This window comes from Nanorana parkeri, unplaced genomic scaffold, assembly GCF_000935625.1.
Source record: "Nanorana parkeri isolate BGI_ZX_2015 unplaced genomic scaffold, ASM93562v1 scaffold214, whole genome shotgun sequence".
In the NCBI taxonomy this organism is placed as follows: domain Eukaryota; kingdom Metazoa; phylum Chordata; class Amphibia; order Anura; family Dicroglossidae; genus Nanorana; species Nanorana parkeri.
Genome location: NW_017306482.1, coordinates 562,453 through 585,044, shown reverse-complemented (window position 1 = coordinate 585,044; position 22,592 = coordinate 562,453). Strand labels below are relative to the sequence as shown.

The following is a 22,592-nucleotide window of genomic DNA, read 5'->3' as shown; positions in this document are numbered from 1 at the left end:
CTATATATATATATGTGTCAATAGTTTAATCAGTTTGCTATGTGTTTCCCAAATCCCAGGTGGGACATATGTGTATATTACTATCCACTACTGTTGGGTGTGTGAAATTCCCATTGATGGTGACACAGCAACAAATATCAATGCCTAAACAAGGTGACAATCAAAACTCAATTTGAAAAAGGGGGAAGGGGAGGTGGGAAAATTTACCTGGTTTGAAGCCAAGATATATATCTCCCACTGCCTAGGGTATTCCTCCCTTTAAGACCCCGGGGTCCGGGTAGAGAGAATGGACGGTACGTGATGGCAGGGCTACCTCCAGCCACCCACCTCGTGCCAGCCCTACTCCATGTCGACCCACCTCCAGGTACTTGATATAGGTGAGTACCTGATGACTTTTCCAGGTGTGCGCTGTATGCACACAGGGAGAATCCCGACAATGGGTCTCTCCCACAAACCCTCTCTACAAACCCCCCCTTTTTTTGCATATATACTATGAGGGGGAGAGATGAATACAAGGAGCCAATGTGTAGGCGACTCACTATTGTTTTTGATATATATTTAATTGAATTATTAGGTATTAGAAATGATTACCAATGAATCTGCAAATGTTTTAAATTTATTTGTGAATTAAGAAACTAGGATACGTATTGTCATTTACTAGGACAGACTTGCATTAGATTATCTGTTAGCTGCGGAGAGAAGTGTTTGTAGGAAGTTTAACTTAAGCAACTGCTTTTTAAAGATCGATGACAACGGAAATGTGATAGACAAAAATAACTGACAGGATGAGGAAGTTAGCTCATGTGCCAGTGAAGACATGGGATGGATTTAATGTTGATGGCTGGTTCGGTGACTGGTTTCCAAATGTGAATGGGATGAAGGCCATGTTGGGAGTAGTTATGGCAATACTGGCAGCCTGTATTTTCCTCCCTTGTCTGATACCTTTAGGGACTAGAATGATCAAGAGTTTCGTAGAGACCACTGTAGAGAGAAAAGCTGCAGCCCATGTAATGGCTCTGTGGAAATATCAACCACTGGTCCCCCGAGACTAACTGGGACTGCTATTAGCCCATCCTGTGTACTAAAGATGCCCCCCTGTATTTTATTAGTCTGTTAATGATGCTTTATCTTGCTCAGGCTTTCGCTGCGAGAGCATCAAAGGGGGGAATGTGGCAGCAGACAGCAGCAGACACAGTTGCTACGCTTGACAAAATAGCTAACTGTATTTAATTAATTCATGTTTTATTTGGATCTACATATAACGAGGCCCCCCTCCCTCTTTCTGTCTTTTTAACTACAAATGCAAGGACAGAAGCTAGTGTCTAAAGGGCCCCTTTCACTTCCTGTTCTAGAGTCTAATTTTGTAAACCACAAATAGGGTTGCCACCTATCCAGGATTCACCCGGACAGTCCAGGTTTTGAATGCTGTGTTCGGGTTTCATGGCAGCAGAAACCCGGACACAAGATGTCAGGCAGACAGGGGCAACCAAAATTAAGATAGGGGCTACTGGCCCCCCACTGAAAATAGTCTCAACTGTGATATGTACATAAGAATGGGTGGAGCTATTTACATATCAATATACGTTGTTCGATATACGGCTGAAATCAGCCGTACAAACCTGAAGTAAATAGCCGAACAGCGTTCGGCTCACTTCGGCTGCCTACGACAGCTTAGTGAATAGACCCCTGAATCTTAAAAATACGTTCAAGTAGCTTAACTATTAACAAAAATGTATCTTATTTGTGTATCACTCGGCTGTAGATTCTCAAATCATCTCTGAATTGGTGCTGACACTGTCCTTCCTTCTGGAGGGGGGGCTACTTTTGTTCCCAATGGTCGGTCCCTGTGTGTGTTGTAATGTTATTGCTATTATGGTTTGTAATGTAGCCACCCTCCAGAAAGAAGGACAGTGTCAGCACCAACGAGTGATACACAAATAAGATACATTTTTGTTCATAGTTAAAGTGATATTAAAGTTTATTTTTTATGTTTCCACCTAGGAGGCCCGCCTTTGCACAAATCTTCTTTTCTACTTAATTCTTAAACATTTTTGGGTTCCTCGTTTTCTAGTGGGTCCCTGCAGCGCTCTCACCCTGCCCTAAGCAGCTGCTGTGGTTGCACCTGTGCGTGCTCGTCCCCGCAGTAGCTTTGCACGTCCATAGACATACAGCCCTGCAGCAGGCCACACCCCTCCTCTCCGCTCACCAGTTTGATTGATGGCAGAAGGAGCCTATGGCTCCACTGTCATCTGTATCCTCCTCCGCTGCAACCAGGAAAAACAGGGAACAGAGGATCGCTTTGGGACCGGTGGCTGCCCAGAATAAGTTAAAAAATGTCCAGACTTTAATGATACTTTAATTTACCTGAATGCATTTTTAAAATTCAACTCCTTAGTTTAGTGTCACTTTAAAGTCAGGTAGCAGGAGAGCTGTCTCCATTGTCTCCTCCGGTACATCTGATGTGTCAGCTCTTCTTGATTGGAAATGTCACAGGGGGGTACAGGATCAGTGTCAACAGCACCTTTGGCAATCCGCAATGGGGCCCCCCTCCACCACCAGGCCCCCATAGCAGCTGCATAGGTTTTTTTGGCTATTGTTATGCCGCTGCTCCTGTCTAATTTAGCCTGCGTGTGTATGCATGTGAGATAGGGAGCTTATAGATTATGAACTCATGGATGGAAGGTATTGATGTGAATGAATAGTATGTACATATGTATTCCAGAATCCTGCTGCACTCCTTACTGGGTATCCCTATCAGCGTGGGTGCTCGAAGTGACCGCGGATGGCGTCGCCAATACTGAAACTTGTTAACGCTGAAAGATGGCCGGATCGTTAGACGCCCTTCATGCTCGTGCCCTCTCGTGCGTCAGATCTCCCTCCGCTCTCCTCCCGGTCTCTGAATGCAGGAAGTGATGTGTGCTACATCACTTCCGCATTCCCCTGTCACTCTCCTGTACAGAAACCGGAGAGAAGCTGATGAAGCCCATCTGTGCTTCATCAGCTTCTCTGGGGGTCACTAGGTGACATTAGGGGTCTTAGAGACCCCTGATATCCCCATAAAGGGGACCTGTCACTGTAATTTGTAATAAACTGTAATAAAGTTAAGTGTAAAAAAAAAAAGGTTTAAGAAAAAATTGCTCACAAAATAAATAAAATTTACACACACACAAATAAAAATAAAAAAAACACCAAAAGAAAGCTCTATCTGTCCCCAAAAAATTGTATAAAATTTGTTTCAGTACAGCGTTCCATGACGGAAAAAATAAAGCGTCAATAAACAGAGGTGTTCTTCACTTCAATAGGGTGTGCTGGTGACATCTTTAACAAGTTTCAATGAATAGTATGTACAGCGCTGCGTAAATTGTTGGCGCTATATAAACACCTTTAATAAATAAATGTAATAGATTATTTACTCAATTTTGTCCAGTATAGAAGTCAATAGAACAAAAATGTACAGAGCTAGATCCTCCCCTCTTTGCACTCTTATTTTTTATGATATGATATTATGTTCATATCAGATTGATATTTTGTTATGAACCGTTTTACATGTTTAACCCTTTCCCTGCCAGCGCCGTAGGGCATACGGCGGAACAAAACTGTTCCCAGCTGGCCAGGTCAGTATGCCTTACGGCGCTGGCATATACAGTATTGCTATAAGCTCATGGTCGCTGAAGCAGTCGCTGTCCTCCTGTCAGTTTCCGGATGACAGCGGCTGTGTGCGTGGCCGAACGGAGGATCAGTAAATATCTGTGCTATTTACCGATCCTCTGTGTGGAGGACAAACACCAGAGTGATCATCTGTGTTTGCAACTAATTGAGGACACATAGTACTATGTGTCCCCTGTTCATTCATGATTTTCTTAATATGGAGTAGCACTCATACAAAAAAATAATAGAACAAAAAGACCATAAACCCCCCTACCCCCCACATAAAATACACATGCACCATATTGTGGTGTACGCCATTGCACATGCGCTTCAGTGCGTTATTAGAACGGATCGCAATGCATGAGTTTTGTCTTTTTTTTTCTTTTAACCCCTTCATGACTGAGGCCTTTTGTACCCCCAGTGTCACCTTTACACTGAAAATAAGCTATTGAAGTGCAGATCGCACTTCAATAGTTTATAGATGGGCTGCAGGAGCCAGAACTGACAGACCAGGGACCGGAAGTGATGCCAACGGCATCGCTCCCGGTCCCATAGAACGGGGAGTGGATCGATGAATGGAAGTTCGTTGATCTCCTCCCCAGCTCCCCGTGGACACCAAGGACGCCGGTCCCGTAGGAGGGGCAACGGAGCCCGTGGCGGTGTCCGGCGGGGGCGGGCCCTTCTACGGGACACAGAAGCGATCTGGCGACAGGTAAGTAACCATTATTTTAACTGTGCTCTGTGGCAGCACATGGCGAAGCTTTGTGACACATTGCTGTGCGTTGTGATACCGTGTGTTGCAATGAAATATACGACTGCCGTGTGTTGCAAGGAAATATACGACTGTATCATTCTATCACAACACCAACACAGCGCAAAAACAATTTTTAACATAAATCGCTTATTTACAGTTTTGCGTTCCTTCATTTTTTTACCTTTTGGCAAAAGGGCGCAATTTCAGATTTCTACATATTTGTTATTTATTAACTCAATACAGTTTTATCTTTTTAATTTTTTATGTGTGCACTGATACTGATTTTAAGGCTTTATCAATTTAATTTTGTATTTTTATCAGTTTAGTATTAATTTGAGAAACATTTGCGCAATTATCGCAGGGCCTACCAAGTTAGTAGCACCATCTTTTTATTCTGCAGGGCCTGCGCTTTCAGAAAATATATGGTTTGGGGGACCTTTAGCTACGCAGCAGTTGAAAATAAAATCAATGGGAAACATTGCAAAAATGGTGTGGCCAGCTGGGTTGCAAAATGTTCCGAAGGGCTTGGCAGCGAAAGGGTTAAGTAACATTTGCCTAATAAAATGCGGCAGATCTTTGCAGGCTCATAACTTATTTATCACTACCCTGTGATAATTGTTATATTGTAACAAACAAAAAAGAACGCAAAGCAGATCCTTTCCTCTGTTGTCCTGGCAACCAGATAAAACAATCATCGTTGCCCCTGGTGACCTGACGAGACTTGTTACATCTTTAGATCTGAAGAACGCCCGCCCGCCCCTCCTCTGTGTGCTCGGATTGCAGAGCTGCGGTCGGGGGTGGGCGTGACCTGCCATTTATAAAAAGGCGTTATCTGTCAATGGAGTGAAGACTCGTGTCCGAGGCGATGGGCGGGTGCGTGGGAAATATATGGGGGCGTGGTTATGTAAACGACGCCGTGCCGCGGTTTCGAAAGTCAGATGAGGGGGCGTGGCTAAAGTCCAAAACCGAAGGCGAGGCGTGGTTTGCGCGGTCGCGGGGCGTGGCTTGCAGCGTCGCAAACCCGGCTGTGGCCTCGGAGAGTTGGGCACACTATGGCCGGCCCGGGTGTCTATTCGGCCAGCTTGTTCACGCTGCTCGTCCTACCGGCGCTCTGCGCTTCTCAGGCCGAGGTCTCGCACCCCACGGAGTTTCCATACATCCTGGGCTTCCGCATGGAGGGCTGCGACAGGCCCGCCGAGCTGTCAGATAGCGGGGAGCTCGAGGTGACGGAAGGCAGCCGCCTGCGGCTCCGCTTCTATGGCCTGAACCTGCAGACCGACATCGATAACTTGCTGGCCTTCACCGAGGCTGCGGTGGAGGCTCAGGACAACAGCAGCTGCGTGAAGGACACCGGTGACCTGGTGAGGGACTCTATAGGGCTGAATGTGAGCGAGGTGGCTGGGGGTACGGCCGCCCTCCTGGTGGTAAAGGTCCTGCCCCTGAGGAAGAGCCAGAGCTCCCGGGTCTACATCCTTTGCACGCGGCGGGGCCCCGGGCAGCCCTGGACCCTGCACCCGGGCCCGGACGGGCGCCTGCGGGTCATAGAGGCTCACAAGCCGCTCATGCCAATCTGGCTGCAAGCAATTGTCATCGCGGTGCTGCTGAGCCTGTCCGGCATCTTCAGCGGCCTTAACCTGGGACTGATGGCCCTTGACCCCATGGAACTGCGGGTGGTGCAACGCTGCGGCTCAGACAGGGAGAGAAGGTACGCCGCCAAGATCGAACCGATCCGTCGCCAGGGCAACTATCTTCTCTGCTCTCTGCTGCTTGGCAACGTGCTGGTCAACACCACGCTCACCACCCTGCTGGACGAGCTCATCGGATCAGGAATCGCCGCCATCGCCGCCTCCACCACGGGCATTGTGGTGCTTGGAGAGATTGTTCCTCAAGCTCTGTGCTCCCGCCATGGCCTGGCGGTAGGGGCCAACACTCTGTGGTTGACTCGGATCTTCATGGTGGTCACATTCCCCCTCGCCTATCCAGTGAGTCGCCTTTTGGACTGCGTTCTGGGTCAGGAGATCGGTACCGTCTACAATCGGGAGAAGCTCCTAGAGATGCTCAAGGTGTGTGAATAATGGCCCCAAGGAGACCTATCCCAGCAGTCCAAGAAAGCTCCCGATGTCTATTCCGATACCGGAACTTCCGGTATGAAGAAGCCGGGTGGTGAGTCATTACACGCTGCCCAGCTTTCTGATTGGCCGGCTCCATGCTCCCTTGTCACCAGGGAGCATAGAGCAGGCTTTCCGGCCAATCAAGGACCCGGGGGGAGGGGGTAATGACTCGGCCTCCTGCTTCCTGATTGGCAGTGAAGCCGTCTCCATGCTCCCTCATCACTTGGTGACGAGGAAGCATGGAGCTGGCCTCCCGGCCAATCAGGAAGCCGGACGCCGTGTAATGACTCGCCGCCTGGCTTCCTGATAGGCCAGAAATCTAATTGGGAAGCCAGGAGGCGAATCATTACACACCGCCCGGCTTCCTTAATGGGACTTCCAGTATCGGTATTCTGTATCGGCAAATACCGGGGAAAAAAATATCGCTACTGGAAGCTGAAAAACTAGTATCGGTGCACCCCAAGTAGATTGTCATCACTGGGGAACGCTTTAATTTACCCAACAAAGAGTATGACTTGAACTCCACATTTGTTAGTATGTACGGCACCTATTGCGTCTGCTTTAAACTACACTTGTCATGAGCAATACATTGGAGACATCTAGTGGCTCTTCTGATTCTCCGGCATTCACTCTTGCCTTTTAGATGAAGTAAATATTTCAGGACAGTTGGAGAAAACTCAGTAGTCCTTCTCTGCATATTTGATCGGGGTCAATGACTCAAAGTATGGAAGGAAGAGGGTTAGATTAAAGGTGGCCAAACACTGAGCTGTGGGTGGTCCTGCCAGGACCCCCCTTTGCTTCAATCATCTTTCATTGAAGAAGCCAGTCTGAAATCTCTTTGCCGAACGGATTCCAATCAGACGCAGGCAATATTCAGGAGTCGCCAAAGCAGCGGCTGTTGACTACAATAGCTGGCTAGAGGGATTCCTCCATCTACCCTGTTTCCCCGAAAATAAAGCCTACTCCGAAAATAAGACCTAGTACTATTTTTGGGAATTGATAAAATATAAGACCTAACCCGAAAATAAGACCTAGTTGTGACCATTCCCAGGGCCGGTGGTGGCATAAGGGGGGAACTTGAAGAGCCGCGTGAGAGAATCAGCGGTGCCACCAAAGCCAGCGCTAGAGGAAGCAATGCGGCAACGGAGGGAGCAGACCCGCATAAGCTGATGCCTCCTCTATAGCGCCGGCTCCTGCCACATGCGGAGTGATACCAAATGCACTCCGCCTGTGAGGAATTGATAGTGAAAGTGCACTTCGCTCATTCTGGCCAGCGATTGGTTAGCAAATTGCTCTTGGAAAGGTACAGCACCCCTGATTGCCCTGATCACTATATTTTTGTACATGAATACATGTGGACTTTTCTACATGAATAAGTGTGGAATGTTGTACAAAAAAAAATTAAGACCTAGTGTGTTTTTTTGAGCCCAACAAAATATAAGACAGTGTCTATTTTTGGGGAAACACGGTATGCTGATCAGCGTGGGTAAGGGAATGAGTGGATTTCTGAAATCCGTAGAGTGTATGGGCAGCCTAAAGTAGTGTTAAAGACTAGTCATTTTTTGCCTTAATGCATTCTCTGCATTAAGATATAAAAACTCCCATTACCTTTTTGTGTCCCATCCCCCACACCACACTTTACCTGTATCACTGATGCCGGTCCCCGAAACGATCCTAAGTTCACCGAACTTCCTGGTTGCGGGGGGAGGTAACAGAGCAAAGGGCCCATAGGCTCCTTCTGCCGTCAATGACCCTAAAGGGAGGAGAGGAGGGGTATGGCCTGCCGTAGTAGCTGTGTGTGTGTCTATAGACGCACACAGCTACTGCAGGCATGGCCGTCAATGCGCACGGGTGCCTCCACAGCAGCCGCTTAGCTGTGGAAGGCACCCGTGCGGGGGGAGAGCGCTGCCGGGACCCACTAGCAAACAAGCAACAACACAATTTTTTTTTTTTTTAAAGAAAAAGAACAGAATATTTATAAAAAGGTGGGCCTTCTAGATGTAAAAATAAAACAAAAATGAAGCTTTAACTAGGGCTGCAACCAACTAATCGATAATGAGAATGGTTGTCAACTATTCTCATAATCGATTCATCGATAATGAAAATGGTTGTCAACTATTCTCATTATCGATTAGTTGGTTGGATCCCCTAGCTCTCTCCTCCACGCTGGGAGGAGGGCACAGCAAGCAATGGGCGGGTGCAATAGCCAGCCTATTATTGGCTATTGCAATTAAAATGGCCAATAGCAGGCTGGCTATTGCACCAGCCCCACTACCTGCTGTATTTACATTCAGCTGCCGCCTGCAGAATCTTGCCATTGGCAGCTGTCATTCCCTGGCTGAAGCCATTCCAGCGCCATGTCCTTACAATACAGGTATTGTAAAAGGTAGGCGGGCGCACCGTGGGACAGGAAGTGCCAGCAAGCACAGAGGAGTCGGCGCTGGATCGGAGACCTGCAGCTGCGCTGGAGGGACAGATGAAAACGGCAGGAAAGAAGATCGGATTAAGAGACATCATTTAAGCTAAGTGCTTTAATTAACATTGGGGGGAGGGAAACTTTTTTTGACTCTATTCGCCGTTTTACGGATGCACGCAATTTGTAACCTGGGCATGTTGGGTATCGTTTTACTCGTTGTAACCTCATCTTTTATATTTCATTAAAAAAATGGGTATTTTGTTGTGTTTTGGGGCATTTAATTAAATTTTTCACTAAATATTGGGGTTTAATAAGGAGTTGCGCTAATATTGCGCAACATAAAAATTTGCAACTACCACCATTTTATTCTATAGGGTCTTGGCATTCAGAAAATATATAATGTTGGGGGGTTTTAAGTAATTTTCAGGCCTAAAATGTGGAATATAACATGGGTACAAAAAAATGAAAAAAAAGGCCTCAGTCATGAAGGGGTTAAGGATGGTATTTAATTTTTTTAAAATCAGATTTAATCAAAAAAATTATCGGCCAAAATAATCATTGGCTCCAGCCTTAGCTTCAATATAACTTTAACAGCCAGGCTGCCTGCATTTTCAGAAGAAGTCACCAGTGGCAGCCTCCCCGTTTCCTTTAAATGAAAGCAGGAGCGAGAGTTGTATGGTAGGGAATCCTTTGCTGAAATGAGAATTTCCTGGCTGTCATATATGTTGACCTGGAATTAGTGATGCAAACAAAGAGTTTTGTCTTGACTTGCTGCTGCATGCTCTTTTCAGGTCCGTGACTTAGAGAATTGAAGCTGGGAACAGCCAGGCAAATAGTATTCTCAGGAGGATATCAGAAATGGCAGCGCTGTCTCTCATTAACAGTTTGCTTTAAAGTGAGTGAGCCATACAGTATACACATACAGTATACACAGGAGAGTTAAGGTTTTTCTTTGGCAGTTCCAGTTGTTAGATCCCCATCAGGGAAACGAGACAGTTTATTCTTTGTCTCCAGCTCCATTCCTTGCCTGTGGTGATAAGACCGCAGTGAGATATGGAGATATAGTAGCGCACTGTTTGATCTTGGTATCGGTATCGGTGCCGATGCCGAGTATTTGCTCCGATGCCTAGCCTGATACTTCCGGAAGCTGGGCAGCGCATCATGACACGCTGCCCGCCTTCCTGATTGGCCGTGAAGCCGGCTCCATGCTCCCTCGTCACTTGTGAGGAAAGAGCATCTTCTGTAATGACGGGCTGCCCGGCTTCCTGATTGGTCGGGAAGCTGGCCAATCTGAAAGCCGGGCACCCGGCTTTCTGATTGGCCGGGAAGATGGCTTCATGCTCCCTCTTCACCTCATGACGAGGGAGCATGACACGGCGCCAGGCTTCCTGATTGACCAGAAAGCCAGCTCCATGCTTCTCGTCACCTAGTGACGAGAAGCATGTAGGTGACGAGAAGCATGGGGACGGCTTCCCTGCTAATCGGGAAGCCGGGTGGCGAGTCTTTACACGCCGCCCGGCTTCCCGGCTAATCAGGAAGCCAGTTGGCGAGTCATTACACGCCGCCTGGCTTCCTGAATGGGACTTCCGGTATTCGATATCGGTGAGTACCAAAAAAAAAATATTGGTACTCTATACCGAAATACCGGTATCAGTGCATCCCTACTCTGCACCCATAATCTTTCTGTCCGTTGGTTCATTGTGCCAGCTGATTCCGCTTGCCAGGTGACTGCAAGGCCTTGTTACGAAAACGGTTGGATAAGCACTCTACGCCGTTGGGAAATAAAAAGCTGCTCCTTCTCATGGAAGGCATTGTAGGCTGCGTCCTTTGCATTGTCACATACTTGTCCTCTGTATTCAATGTGTACACTTTTGTTGCAGGTTACAGAGCCGTATAGCGGCCTGGTCCGTGAAGAGATGAACATTATTCAGGGAGCTCTAGAGCTGCGCACCAAGACCGTGGCAGATGTGATGACCAGGGTGGAGGACTGCTTTATGCTCCCCAGCGATGCCGTGTTAGACTTTAACACCATGTCCAGCATTATGGAGAGCGGATACACCCGTATACCGGTATATGAAAATGAACGGTCCAACATTGTGGACATTCTGTATGTGAAGGATTTGGCCTTCGTAGACCCAGACGACTGCACCACTTTGAACACCATTGCCCGTTTCTACAGTCACCCTGTTCACTTTGTGTTTAGTGACACCAAATTGGATGCTGTCCTTGAGGAGTTTAAGAAGGGTGAGTGTCTTCAGTTCCTCGATTCTCATCTGTGGCTTTACTTATCTTCTATGTTTTAGTATTATTTTGTGTTAAAGTGTAATTCCACTTTCCTAGGCAAATCTGGGAAAATTGAATTAGCCCACCAATCTGCCCTCTCTCCCTCCCCCTGCTGCTCCCTACCCTTCACAGCTCCCGCTTTACTATCCGTACTATGTGCACTGGATTGCAGCCCTGCAGTGTGTACTTTAAATGTCAGCAGAATTGAAGAATTGTCACCAGCACGCCAGTCCTTTTAAGATAGCAAAAGCTTCATATGAACTACAAGCGCTTTCCGGACCTCACAGGGTCCCTTCATCAGGCTTTAGCATTGACCTCACCTTAGTTTAAATGTCACTCAGAAATGATGAGCACTCTCCTAACCATGCTGACCGATGAGAAGCGCTTCTTACTGATCAACGAGGTCAGAAGCGCTTCTTACCGGGAGCCGCAGAGGGTAAGGAGAGATCATGGACAGGTAGGAGCATTGGTTCCCAGTGCACTCCATAATATTTACCATAGATTGGCATTTAAGTACCTTTTTTTTTTCCACTTGGTTTTCCATGTGGTCATGTGAAGACCCGGCTCCTCTGTTCGGCTGGAGGGAGGGAATTCTCTCCTACTCTGACAATTAGTAGAGCTGTGGATGACGTCACTGCTCCATAAAATTCAGCCCCATTGCCGGCTGTGCACATGACACCAGAGCCAGGTTTTGAAGTTCAAAGACCACACAGAAAGCCAATTGAGAAAGGATATTTAAATTCTGATTTATGCTAAATATTAGGCAGCGCAATGAGGAGCAATTGGGAGGCAGCATGAAGAAGTTGGGGTGTTGTATAGCCTGAATTTCTACTTTTAAGGGGCTAATGCCATTCACACAGCATTGCTGGCACTAGATGGTACAGAGGAACACAGGAAATTCCTATTGGCCCTCTAGTGGTGGTAATGCCATGCGAACAGCCCTGCTTTATGCATATCCGAGGCTCATTCAAAAAGTAATTCCTCCATGTCTGTAATTTGAGCTCTATTAGAGTGTCTGTGAATGTTCATGCACCATGTTATTGAGGTGTCCTTACTCCACTAATGTGCGCTTTTCTTTTTCAGATTGAGTGATTTAGAACCATGGAGCTGTAATTGAATTTCTGGCGTAAGAGGGTTGCACACCTAAGGAAATCCATAATTGTCTAAAGAATGTTTATGGGGACTCTGTAGAGGACATTAGCAATGTGCAGCGTTGGGTGAAGAAGTTTCAAGGAGAAACTCCACTACAGCATCCCCATAAACATTCTTTATCCAATTATGGATTTCCTTAGGTGTGTAACCCTCTTAAGACATTCAATTACAGCTCGTTGTTTTAGCCGCAAATCCATGGTTCTAATCAGTGAATCTGAAAAAGAAAAGCTTACATTAGTGGGGTAAGGACACCTCCTATAGCATGGTACATGAACGTTCACAGACACTCTAATAGAGCTCAAATTACAGGCAAGGAGGCATTTCTTTTTGATTTTGTAGATATTTGCCCCAACATAAAAAAAAAAATTACCTGTGTCAGCGCCGCTCGCTCCTGGCAGCAGAGGTTCCGGCTCCTGAACGCTGTGAAGAAGGAAGTGTGGGCGGGCGCATGGGCAGTACAGATAGTTGGAGAGGAGGAGAGCAACGCTGAAGCTGGATGGACGCAGCTGGGAGCGCACACGTCGGACAGACTCCGTGAGAAAGAAAGAGGAGTCTTCAGTGGGTCAGAGACTGGCACCAGCGCTGGATGGACTGTAGAAAATGAGTGGAAGGCCGAAGCTGTTCGGATCAATAGGCATCACACAAGGTAAGTCCTTACATAAGCATTGCGGGGGAATAATTACCTTTAATGTCACTTTAAGATGTGTTTTCAGTTACAGTATCTTTGGACTGTTGTTTTCAGAATACCAGTTATGTTCGGTTCCTCTTCATCTGGCTCTATAGATTGCCTCAGCCCGAAGTGAACAAACCAGTCTTTTTTTAAAAGGAATCTTTGAGCTGCAGTTGCTGACTTGACTTTTGAAGGTTCGGGCTTTGGAGCTTTCATCCTAACCCGGGCTTTAGTAGCAAGAGTGCCACTGACCAGGAGCAATAATGCAGGATCAATGTTGGAGTTATCCAGCTATGGACCTGAGCCCTGTCCACCTACATCTTAACTGCCCAATGAGTGTACCTCCGAGAACAGTAACGTGGATCTTGAGGGTTCTCAGTCTCTAGATTGTGGGGAGGGAGGTTCAATGATCTTTTTGATGGATGCCTATATCAAGTATGGAGACTACCATTGCTGACTCCTCATACCATTCCCTTGGCTGTCATGCTGTTCACTGCCTTCAGTATTTTGAGTTGCTGACACAGAGCTGGTCACCCAACTACCTTTACCAGTTCAGAATGACTTGTACAAACATTTTCTGGGAATAAATACATTGCATGTTGCTCCAATCAACAATTACATCTGCTAGCTCCAATCATACAAAAGCAATCAACACCTTACCTCCATGAGGTCTCTTATCCCATGCTAGTTATGATTAAAAGATCATGTTGATTGGAGCAACATTCACCATATTTATTCCCAGATAATCTTTCTACAAGCCATTGTGAATTTAGAAAGTTAGTCTTATGACCAGCAAAATACAGCAAGTCCAGTTGCTTTGATTTAGTTTTTACAGATATGACCCAGAGAAAAGTGGGAGCCCTGACTTTCCTAATCTGCTATGCTAGTTTCGGTAAGTCAGAAAAGTTGGGGTTTTTTAGGCAGCCGACTGACAACTTGCACACCAAGAATTTCTTGAAAAAGTATATTTTAATTGATTAAAAAGCAAATAGAATTGATAAAATTGACAACATGATTCCCCTGTAAACTCACTCCACATTGATTAAATTCATTCATATATAGATGACAATCAGAATTCTTGTGCAATTGAACATGATTGAAAAGTTCATAAATACATAACATGATTAATATAATGAAAGATGATGGAGGAGCTTGATTTTCTCAACGTTTCGCACTAGATAGCGCTTCTTCAGGAGATGAAGAGGGAAGTTGTCTATACAGTTTAGAGAAAATATATATAGAAGATATAAACATAATTGAACTTCAAACATAGCCACTTGAACTTGTCTCGTGGTATGGTACACAGGTAGGTATATGTATATAAATATATCACCTACCCTTGGAGTCTGTGTGCGTCCCAGTCGTTCCCCCTGGCTCAGACCGTGAAGGAATAAAAGCAAGAGGAGGAGGAATAAAAGCAAGAGGAGAGAGAAAATGAAAAGAGGCCCCAGACCCCAGTAGAGGCAGACCCAATCGGGAGATGGCGGGGGTACCTTGTTAGAAAAGCAAATCAGAAAGTTAGATGGTACCACTTGGGGCCTCAAAGGAAAACATAAAACTAATCTGAGTATCAGTGGAAACAAGCCATTGTACCCTATCATCCTTACTGGATATAATGCTTAAAGTAAGTACATACCACTCCTCGCAAAAGATTGGGAGTAGATACAAAACGTTGACGGTCAGCCTGGCTTGGATCAGGTGACGATGTGATGACGTCACCACGGGAGCGCCGTTATCAGCACCCACACGAGCCCCCAGCGTCAGTGTACAGCCTGCAGGGCTGTATTAGCTGCTGGGGGCACGATATCGAGAGAGAGGAACGGTTACCTTACTACGCTGACCGTCAACGTTTTGTATCTACTCCCAATCTTTTGCGAGGAGTGGTTTGGGGAAAAAGATATACTAGTCTTCTCCTATAGAATCTCATCTCATTGAGCTTCCCGCAACAAGCAACACAACTAATGTGTGAACGGACCTATTGAGAACCATGAGATTCTTCATCTTGAGCACTGGTGTGCTTCAGGAATCACGCAGCAAAACAATGGCGAATAGTGCCCCTTTGTCAGTATTGAGGCATGTCAGCCATGCATCTTGCATTCAGAGGATGTCTGAGACAGCAGGTCCCATATCTCTCCCAGTACTCCTTTTGCCCATATACAGTATCTCCTAGTAACAGCTGTACTTTGGTATAAACTACAGCATCAAGGTCACCCCCTAGGTATCCTACAAATTGAGGTACAAGATCTTTTTAACATCATGATAAAGATCCTAGAGATGGCTGCTCGGCCCCTTCAAGCAACGCAATACCGAGTGTGACAACTGTTGGTGTATCAATTTGAAAAAGCCAGCACACCATGGTTACCAGCAGAGGCTTTACAGGTGAAGCCATGTAAATAATCCAACATTTTGGAGACCCGAGGGTCCCCTTCAAAAACAAGGTGACAATGACGATGTGATTGTATGTATTTGTATTCAGACCACTTTTTTTAGTTATATTGCAGCCCTGATACGACAGTTTAAATTCTTTATTTCTTTTTCTCATTAATCTACACTCCGTGCCCCATAATGACAAAGTGAAAACAGAATTTTAGAAATGTTTGCAAATGTATGAAAAAGGTAAAACCTGAAATATCACATTGGTATAATTATTCAGACCCTTTGCAACAACACTTGAAATTTAGCGCAGGTGGCTCCCATTTCTCTTGAAGATGTCTCTACACCTTGATTGGAGTCCACCTGTGGTAAATTGATTGGACATTATTTGGAAAAGCACACACCTCTCTATCGAAGGCTTCACAGCTGACAATGCAAACTGTATCGGAGCAAAAGCAATGAAGTCAAAGGAACTGCCTGCAGAGCTCAGAGACAGGATTAAGGTGCCCATACACCTTACAATTATCTGCAGATTTTCTGTGGTCAGATTGAAAAGGTGCAACAGATTCCTCCATCTACACTTTACTGTGTAGATGGAGTAATCTCCACCTGGGCCAATCTGTTGCACTTTTTCCATCTGACCACAGAAAATCTGTAGATAATTGTAAGGTGTATGGGCAGCTTTTATTGCAAGGCACAGATCTGGAGAAGGCTACAAAAAATGTCTGCTGCACTGAAGGTTTCCATGAGCACAGTGGCCTCCATAATTCTCAAATGGAAGAAGTTTGGCACAACCGGGACTCTTCCAAGAGCTGGCCACCCGGCCAAACTGAGCAATAGGGGGCCTTAGTAAGAGGTGACCAAGAACCTAAAGGTCACTCTGACTGAGCTCCAGAGACCCTGTGTGGAAATGGGACAAAGTTCCAGAAGGACAACCATCACTGCAGCCCTCCACTGATCTGGCCTTTATGGCAGAGTGGCTATACAGAAGCCTCTTCTCAGTGCAAAACACATGAAAGCCAGCTTGGAGTTTGCGAAAAAAGCCCCTGAAGGAATCTTGACTGTTAGGAACAAGATTCTCTGGTCCGATTGAACCGTTTGGCCTGAATTCTAAACGTTCTGTCTGGAGGAAACCAGGCACCACTCATCACCTACCAAATACCATCCCAACAGTGAAGCATGGTGTTGGCAGCTTCATGCTTTTGGGGGTGTTTTTCCAGCAGCAGGGACAGGGAGGCTGTTCAGGGTTGAGGGAAAGCTGAATGGAGCAAAGTACAGAGATATCCTCAATGAAAACCTGTTCCACAGAGCTTAGGACCTCAGACGGGGCCAAAGGTTCACCTTTCAGCATGACAACGATCCTAAACACACAGCCATGACAACACAGGAGTGGCTTGGGGACAACTCTGTGAATGTCCTAGAATGGCCCAGCCAGAGTCCTGACTTGAACGCTATTGAACATCTCTGAAGAGACCTGAAAATGTCTGTCCACTGACAGTACCCAACCTGACTGAGCTTGAGAGGATTTGCAAAGAAGAATGGCAGAAAACCCCCCCAATCCAGGTGTGCAAAGCTTGCCGTGTCATACCCAAAAAGACTTGAGGCTGTAATTGCTGCCAAAGGTGCTTCAACAAAGTACTGAGTAAGAGCTAGTTATCACCAGCCGCAGTGCGTTCTGGCCCCGGAATGCACTGGATCCAATTCCGGCCGGCTCACTTTGTTTTGGGGTGGGAGGGGGCGTGGCACTGCATTGTAGTCAGTGGCACCGCAACAACACCCTCTGGCGGCGATGAGGTCGCCTGCACCGGAACGTGTGGCATATTAGTGCCTGTGGTCTGCTGCAATCAGAAAAAAGCACAAAATGTAAAAAAGTGAAGGGGGTCTGAATACTTTCTGAATGGTGTGTGTTTATTTTATGTGGCTCACATTGTCATTTTCAGACATGCCTGTTACATTGAGCCTTCAGTTGTACTTTACATCTGTAGCTGTAGATATATATATATATATAAAGGGCTGTGCCTACTACAGAACAGTACCTTTAGGAGAGGGGTGGACAAATTCATATGGAATTTAGAAGCCAATCCAGGAACCAGCAGGATTTTATTTAGGAGCCAGCTTCATTGACTTCATTGGTAACGCATTGGCGACCTGACTCCTGGAAATTGGCCAACCTTGCCTTTTTAGAAAAATAATGATCTAATTCAGTTAAAGTTTACATATACAGGCAGTTCCCGAGTTACAAACATCTGACTTGCATACGACCGCTACTTACAAACGGAGGCTATTACTGTAGAGCAGGTGCCGACGGGACTGCCCGCCTATTTGGGTCTGGTTCGTAGTACTGTGCGTACATTACAGGAAGTTGGCTCTTGCTAGACATGCAGATGAGTGGTGCCCACCTCTTCTTCCCGGGTCATAGTGAGGTTTTTACTGCTATCTGTATCCTCAGAAAGATTTAATGTCCCTTCCTGTCCTTGAGACAACCGAAAGTGAAAGGAAATCTACCCCTAGGAAGGGAAATTCACTCCTGTAAGAGTTATCATGGGAAAATGGTGCCACTGAAGCTTTATCACCAATCCTTGTTTCCACGACAACCCAAAATTTTCAAAATCCACAGGAAGTGAGGTGAAATCTGAACAAGGGCACACACAGCAAAACAAACTGTACAGAGGGTTAACCCTTCCCTATGCTATCCAAAAATAAAATTGGGGCCTGGAGTTACACTTAAAAAATTTACCTGTTCCAACTTGCATACAAATTCAACTTAAGAACAAACGTACAGTCCCTATCTTGTTTGTAACCCCGGGACTGCCTGTACTTTAAGCTGAGTGTGACCACCAATGTAGAATGCGTTTTAATTGTGGACATTTTATCTCGGGCTTTTAATGACCTTGGATCAATTATGGTTCTTAGAGTAGTCTTTTGAGGATGCATGCAATTTGGAAAGAGATTTCCATTTTTATTATGAATGTTATTGAATAATAAACATGATACATTATAAAAGTTTTAACAATATTCTCCGATCTCTTATGGCACAACACCACTTTGTTGAATCTCTTGAGACAGCGCCACCTGTCTCAGCTGTCAGGAACTACACAGAACATCAGTCGGCTTCCCTGGCAGTCACGAAGCCGGGTAGCATCTCATTACCCGCTGCCCGGCTTCCTGATTGCCGGGAAGCCTGCTCCATGCAAACGGAAGCACCGATACTCGGTGAGTACCGAAAGCAAAATATCGGTACTCTATACCCAAAAACCGGTATTGGTGCATCCCTAGTTTTAATTAAAACTATTTTTTTTTTTTTTATTGGGACAAGTAGATTTGGCCCCCGCTTTAGCCCTTGGACAAGTAGTTTTTTCAAAAATTTCCACACCCCTGCTCTATCACAGTTGCGTTTCTTAAATAAGGCCCATGGAGTGTTTAGGCTGATGCGGGCATCTGACCTTGTATACACAGTGGAGCTGGCATCAATAGACACTCTTCTCCCCCCTCCACGTCACCCTGGTCCAAAAGTCATGTAATGAAGAGGATACAGGGGAGATCTCCAAGTATGTAATTACCCGTCATTGTGTAATCACTTGCTTGGCACTCAGTACCCAGTTTATATCCTACACACACTGCACACATTGTGTTCTTGTCATCCGATAGTATTGCACAATTGTCATTTTAATTATCTTTGTATTTGTTTTCCACATTACCTGGAATGTCAGTGGTATGGATTTGGCAATTTTCACATAGGCTGGATACAGTGACCCAGGCAAGCCACAGATCCACGAGGAAACGGGTGGTTTATCGTGCACTGTCTGGGTCGCCCATAACACAATAAGGCTCATTCATAAAAGCGATTCGATGAAACAATATGGCTATTGGTTACGACAACCAGTTGGGTAGCTTCTTGTGTTTTCTAACCTGCATTAGATGTATGAACTGGATTTTGCATGTTGTGGGCAGCAGGCCCAATTTGCTTAGCTCCAGCTTTTTATTAAGCTCTGTATATTGTGAAAGATATTCTGGTATGTTACATGAGCCCTGTGTTGAACCTGCTTGCTTATTCTCCTAGGAAAGTCTCACTTGGCCATTGTACAGAAGGTCAACAGCGAAGGAGAAGGAGATCCGTTCTACGAGGTGTTGGGACTGGTAACTCTTGAAGACATTATTGAAGAAATTATTAAATCTGAGATTTTGGATGAGTCGGATCTTTATAGTAAGTTCCTGATTGTCACTTAAAGCTTCTCTTATCTCTGTAATAGCAATGCTAAACACACATAGGGAAAAGCAAATGTTTTTATGTAAACAAATGTTACAGGGTGCGTTTTTACTGTATCTCAGCTCATCTACTTATGAGGAGAACCTTTTGCCTTACTCCTATAAGTGAATATTGGTTTATCACAGTGGATATCCTGAAAAACTGTGAATACCCGGATAAGTGGCAGACCTAAGGAACTAAAGGGCCCTGGTGCAAGATATTATCTTGGGCCCCCCACCCCCTGGCTGTAGGGACTACAAATCCCAGCAATGCACTATACAGCAATGCAGACAGTATATGAATTGGACTCTGGACTTAGTAACGGACTGCTCTCAGAACTTAGTAACACTCGGGACTTAGTAACGCACTGGACTCTGGGCTTGGTAATGCTCTGGGCTTGGTAATGCTCTGGGCTTGGTAATGCACTGGGCTCTGTGCTTGGTAACACACTTGGCTTGGTAGCGCTCTGGGCTTGGTAACGCACTTGGCTTGGTAGCGCTCTGGGCTTGGTAACGCACTTGGCTTGGTAGCGCTCTGGGCTTGGTAACACACTGGACTCTGGGCTTGGTAACGCACTGGACTCTGGGCCCACCTGAGACCCTGTATGGTTGGTTCTGCAGGGTCACTTTTTCCTGCACGTGCCGGACTGGCGCTGCTGGGGCGCCCGGCCTCCTTCACCTCCTTCCCTGTCAGTGGGGCCCCCCTCAGCCTTGGGGCAGCTGCACCGCCGATAGTTCTGCCCCTGACACTGTTTGAGATGGAGAGGAAGCTCTCCCTTTAGAAACTCCTGTGTTTATTCTGGACAAGATATCTTTTCGTGCCACCCATAAAGTGTAGTGTCCTTTTAGACAAACCACTTTATCTTTGTGGTTGGACTCCAGTTAATAAAGTACTATTGCTTATAAGTGGGCTGTGGAAGGTAGGGACCCTTGTGTGTTACAAGACCGAGTAGTCCCAAGCAAATATAGATTAAAAAAACAAAACCTTTGAACAGACCTGTTAAGGTAGATGTTTGGGAGCTGGCACTGTTGACTTTTTTTCTTGAGGTACATGCTCCACGGTTGTGATCCTGACTTACTACTTGGTGAGTCCCTTCCTTCGGACTAGTATGTGTTCTCCTGATGCATGCCCTTTTTAAAAGATTAGTCCTCATGTAACACGCTCCTATGCATCTGTCCCACCGTCAGGACCTACTTCTGGTGAAAGTTACTCATAGATTTCTGTGGGTGGGACAGCTAAAACAGGCCAATGTGTTTTTGTTTGGAATTGAATTCTTTATCCTTACATTGTTTCCCTATGTTACTGATGAATGAATGCATCTGATGGTGAGAACCATGTCGTGTCCTCAATAAAAGGTGCCACCTTACTCAGGATTCTGACTTTGCCGCCTTTTTTGCTACATGAGAGGAGGAGCCTTGCACCTTTTTGCCACATGAGGAGAAACCCGGCCTTGATCTCAGAATCTAAGATGGCTAGTCGGCATATTGTGAGACTGGCCAAAAGGAGACAAAAACATAGATCGTTGCAATGTACTGTGTGCGTTATCGTTACTGAATAGAACCATGCAAGTCATTCCTTTATGCCCATGTGGCTAATTGTCTATCCAGATGTACATTTAAATCTGGATATGTATTACACATCTATAGTCCAATATTACTATGTTATTTATGACGACTTGCATGTAATTGCTTCAGACTTTTTGATCCTCACCAGCACAACCTATGGAAAGCATGTATCTGTAAAAAGTAAGTCAAGGCAACTGGACTTGCTGTATTTTTCTTGGAAACGTTTCACTGGACATCCGACCTGCTTTCTCAATGCAGAATGACATGCACACAAATTATCTGGGAATAAATAAAGATGAATGTCGCTCCAATCCGCATAATCTGTTAGTCACAACCAGGTGTCATTTGCATAATTGGAGCTAGGTGTCAATTATGTAAATACAATCAACACCTGGTTGTGACTAACAGATTATGTGGATTGGAGCGACATTCACCTTTATTTATTCCCAGATCATTTTTTGTACAAGTCATTCAGAATTGAGAAAGCTGGTTGGATGACCAGTGCAACGTCTTCAAAACAAATACAGCAAGTCCAGTTGCATTGACTTATTTTTTACAGATATACCATGACCTGGACGAATGAGTACCTTCACACACATATGGAAAGCATGGTTTTTTGAATGGAGGCCATTGTAGGATCAAAACATCTGAAACCGCTTTATGCAAGTGGGAATATGACACTTCAATTGGATGTCCCCAGAATACTTACTGTGTATGTCATGGATCCACCTTTTGGTTGTATTTTTCTTGTCAACTTAGACTTTGTGTTTAATGTGGATATTACTGGTTTGGCATGGATGGTTTCTTTATAAACATACCAATGCGCTATGACAGAGAAATATGTAGATCTCGTGGAAGTTACGAAAGCCTTTTGGGAATAAACTACAGCTGGGAGCTAAAATCATTTTACATTAATGTGAAGTCTTGAGTCTGTTATACTATAGATACAAAGGGCTTTTCTGTTAATGTGAAGTGGGCAGAATTTTTATTTTTTAATGGAATATTTGAAGTGGAGCTACACCCTTGTATATTTTACAAGGAAGGTGCAAACTTAGCCCCTTTTGGATTGCAATAGCCATAGAACTGCACGTGTGATCAGATATGACACCGGCCATTTCAGGGCTTGGAGGTTCAGTTGAGACATGAAATAAGCACATTGACAGCCTTGACAGTTGCCATGCCATAAAAGAAACTCTTTTGGGAGACCATTAAATTGGTGGGTAAAGTTCCGCTTTAAATATTTTTTGCATGTATACAATTAAATTGTCATACGATATTATTGATGTTGGCACAATTGTGTGATAGTCTGGCACCATATGGAGTGAAAACTATGGTAGGATTTAAAACCTGAGCATAAAGCCTTTAACTGAGCAA

General features: G+C 45.4%; 1 protein-coding gene across 1 annotated transcript in view; it reads left to right on the top strand.

Moving 5' to 3' along the window:
* Window positions 1-5,415: 5,415 nt before the first annotated feature.
* The window catches only part of CNNM4 (cyclin and CBS domain divalent metal cation transport mediator 4), a 40,595-nt gene continuing 23,418 nt past the window's right edge, over window positions 5,416-22,592 (top strand). The window contains exons 1-3 of the mRNA XM_018555823.1: window positions 5,416-6,465; window positions 10,810-11,173; window positions 19,468-19,611. Of these exons, the coding sequence (XP_018411325.1) occupies window positions 5,455-6,465; window positions 10,810-11,173; window positions 19,468-19,611 (1,519 nt within the window). The 5' untranslated portion in view covers window positions 5,416-5,454. The remainder of the gene's footprint in view (window positions 6,466-10,809; window positions 11,174-19,467; window positions 19,612-22,592) is intronic.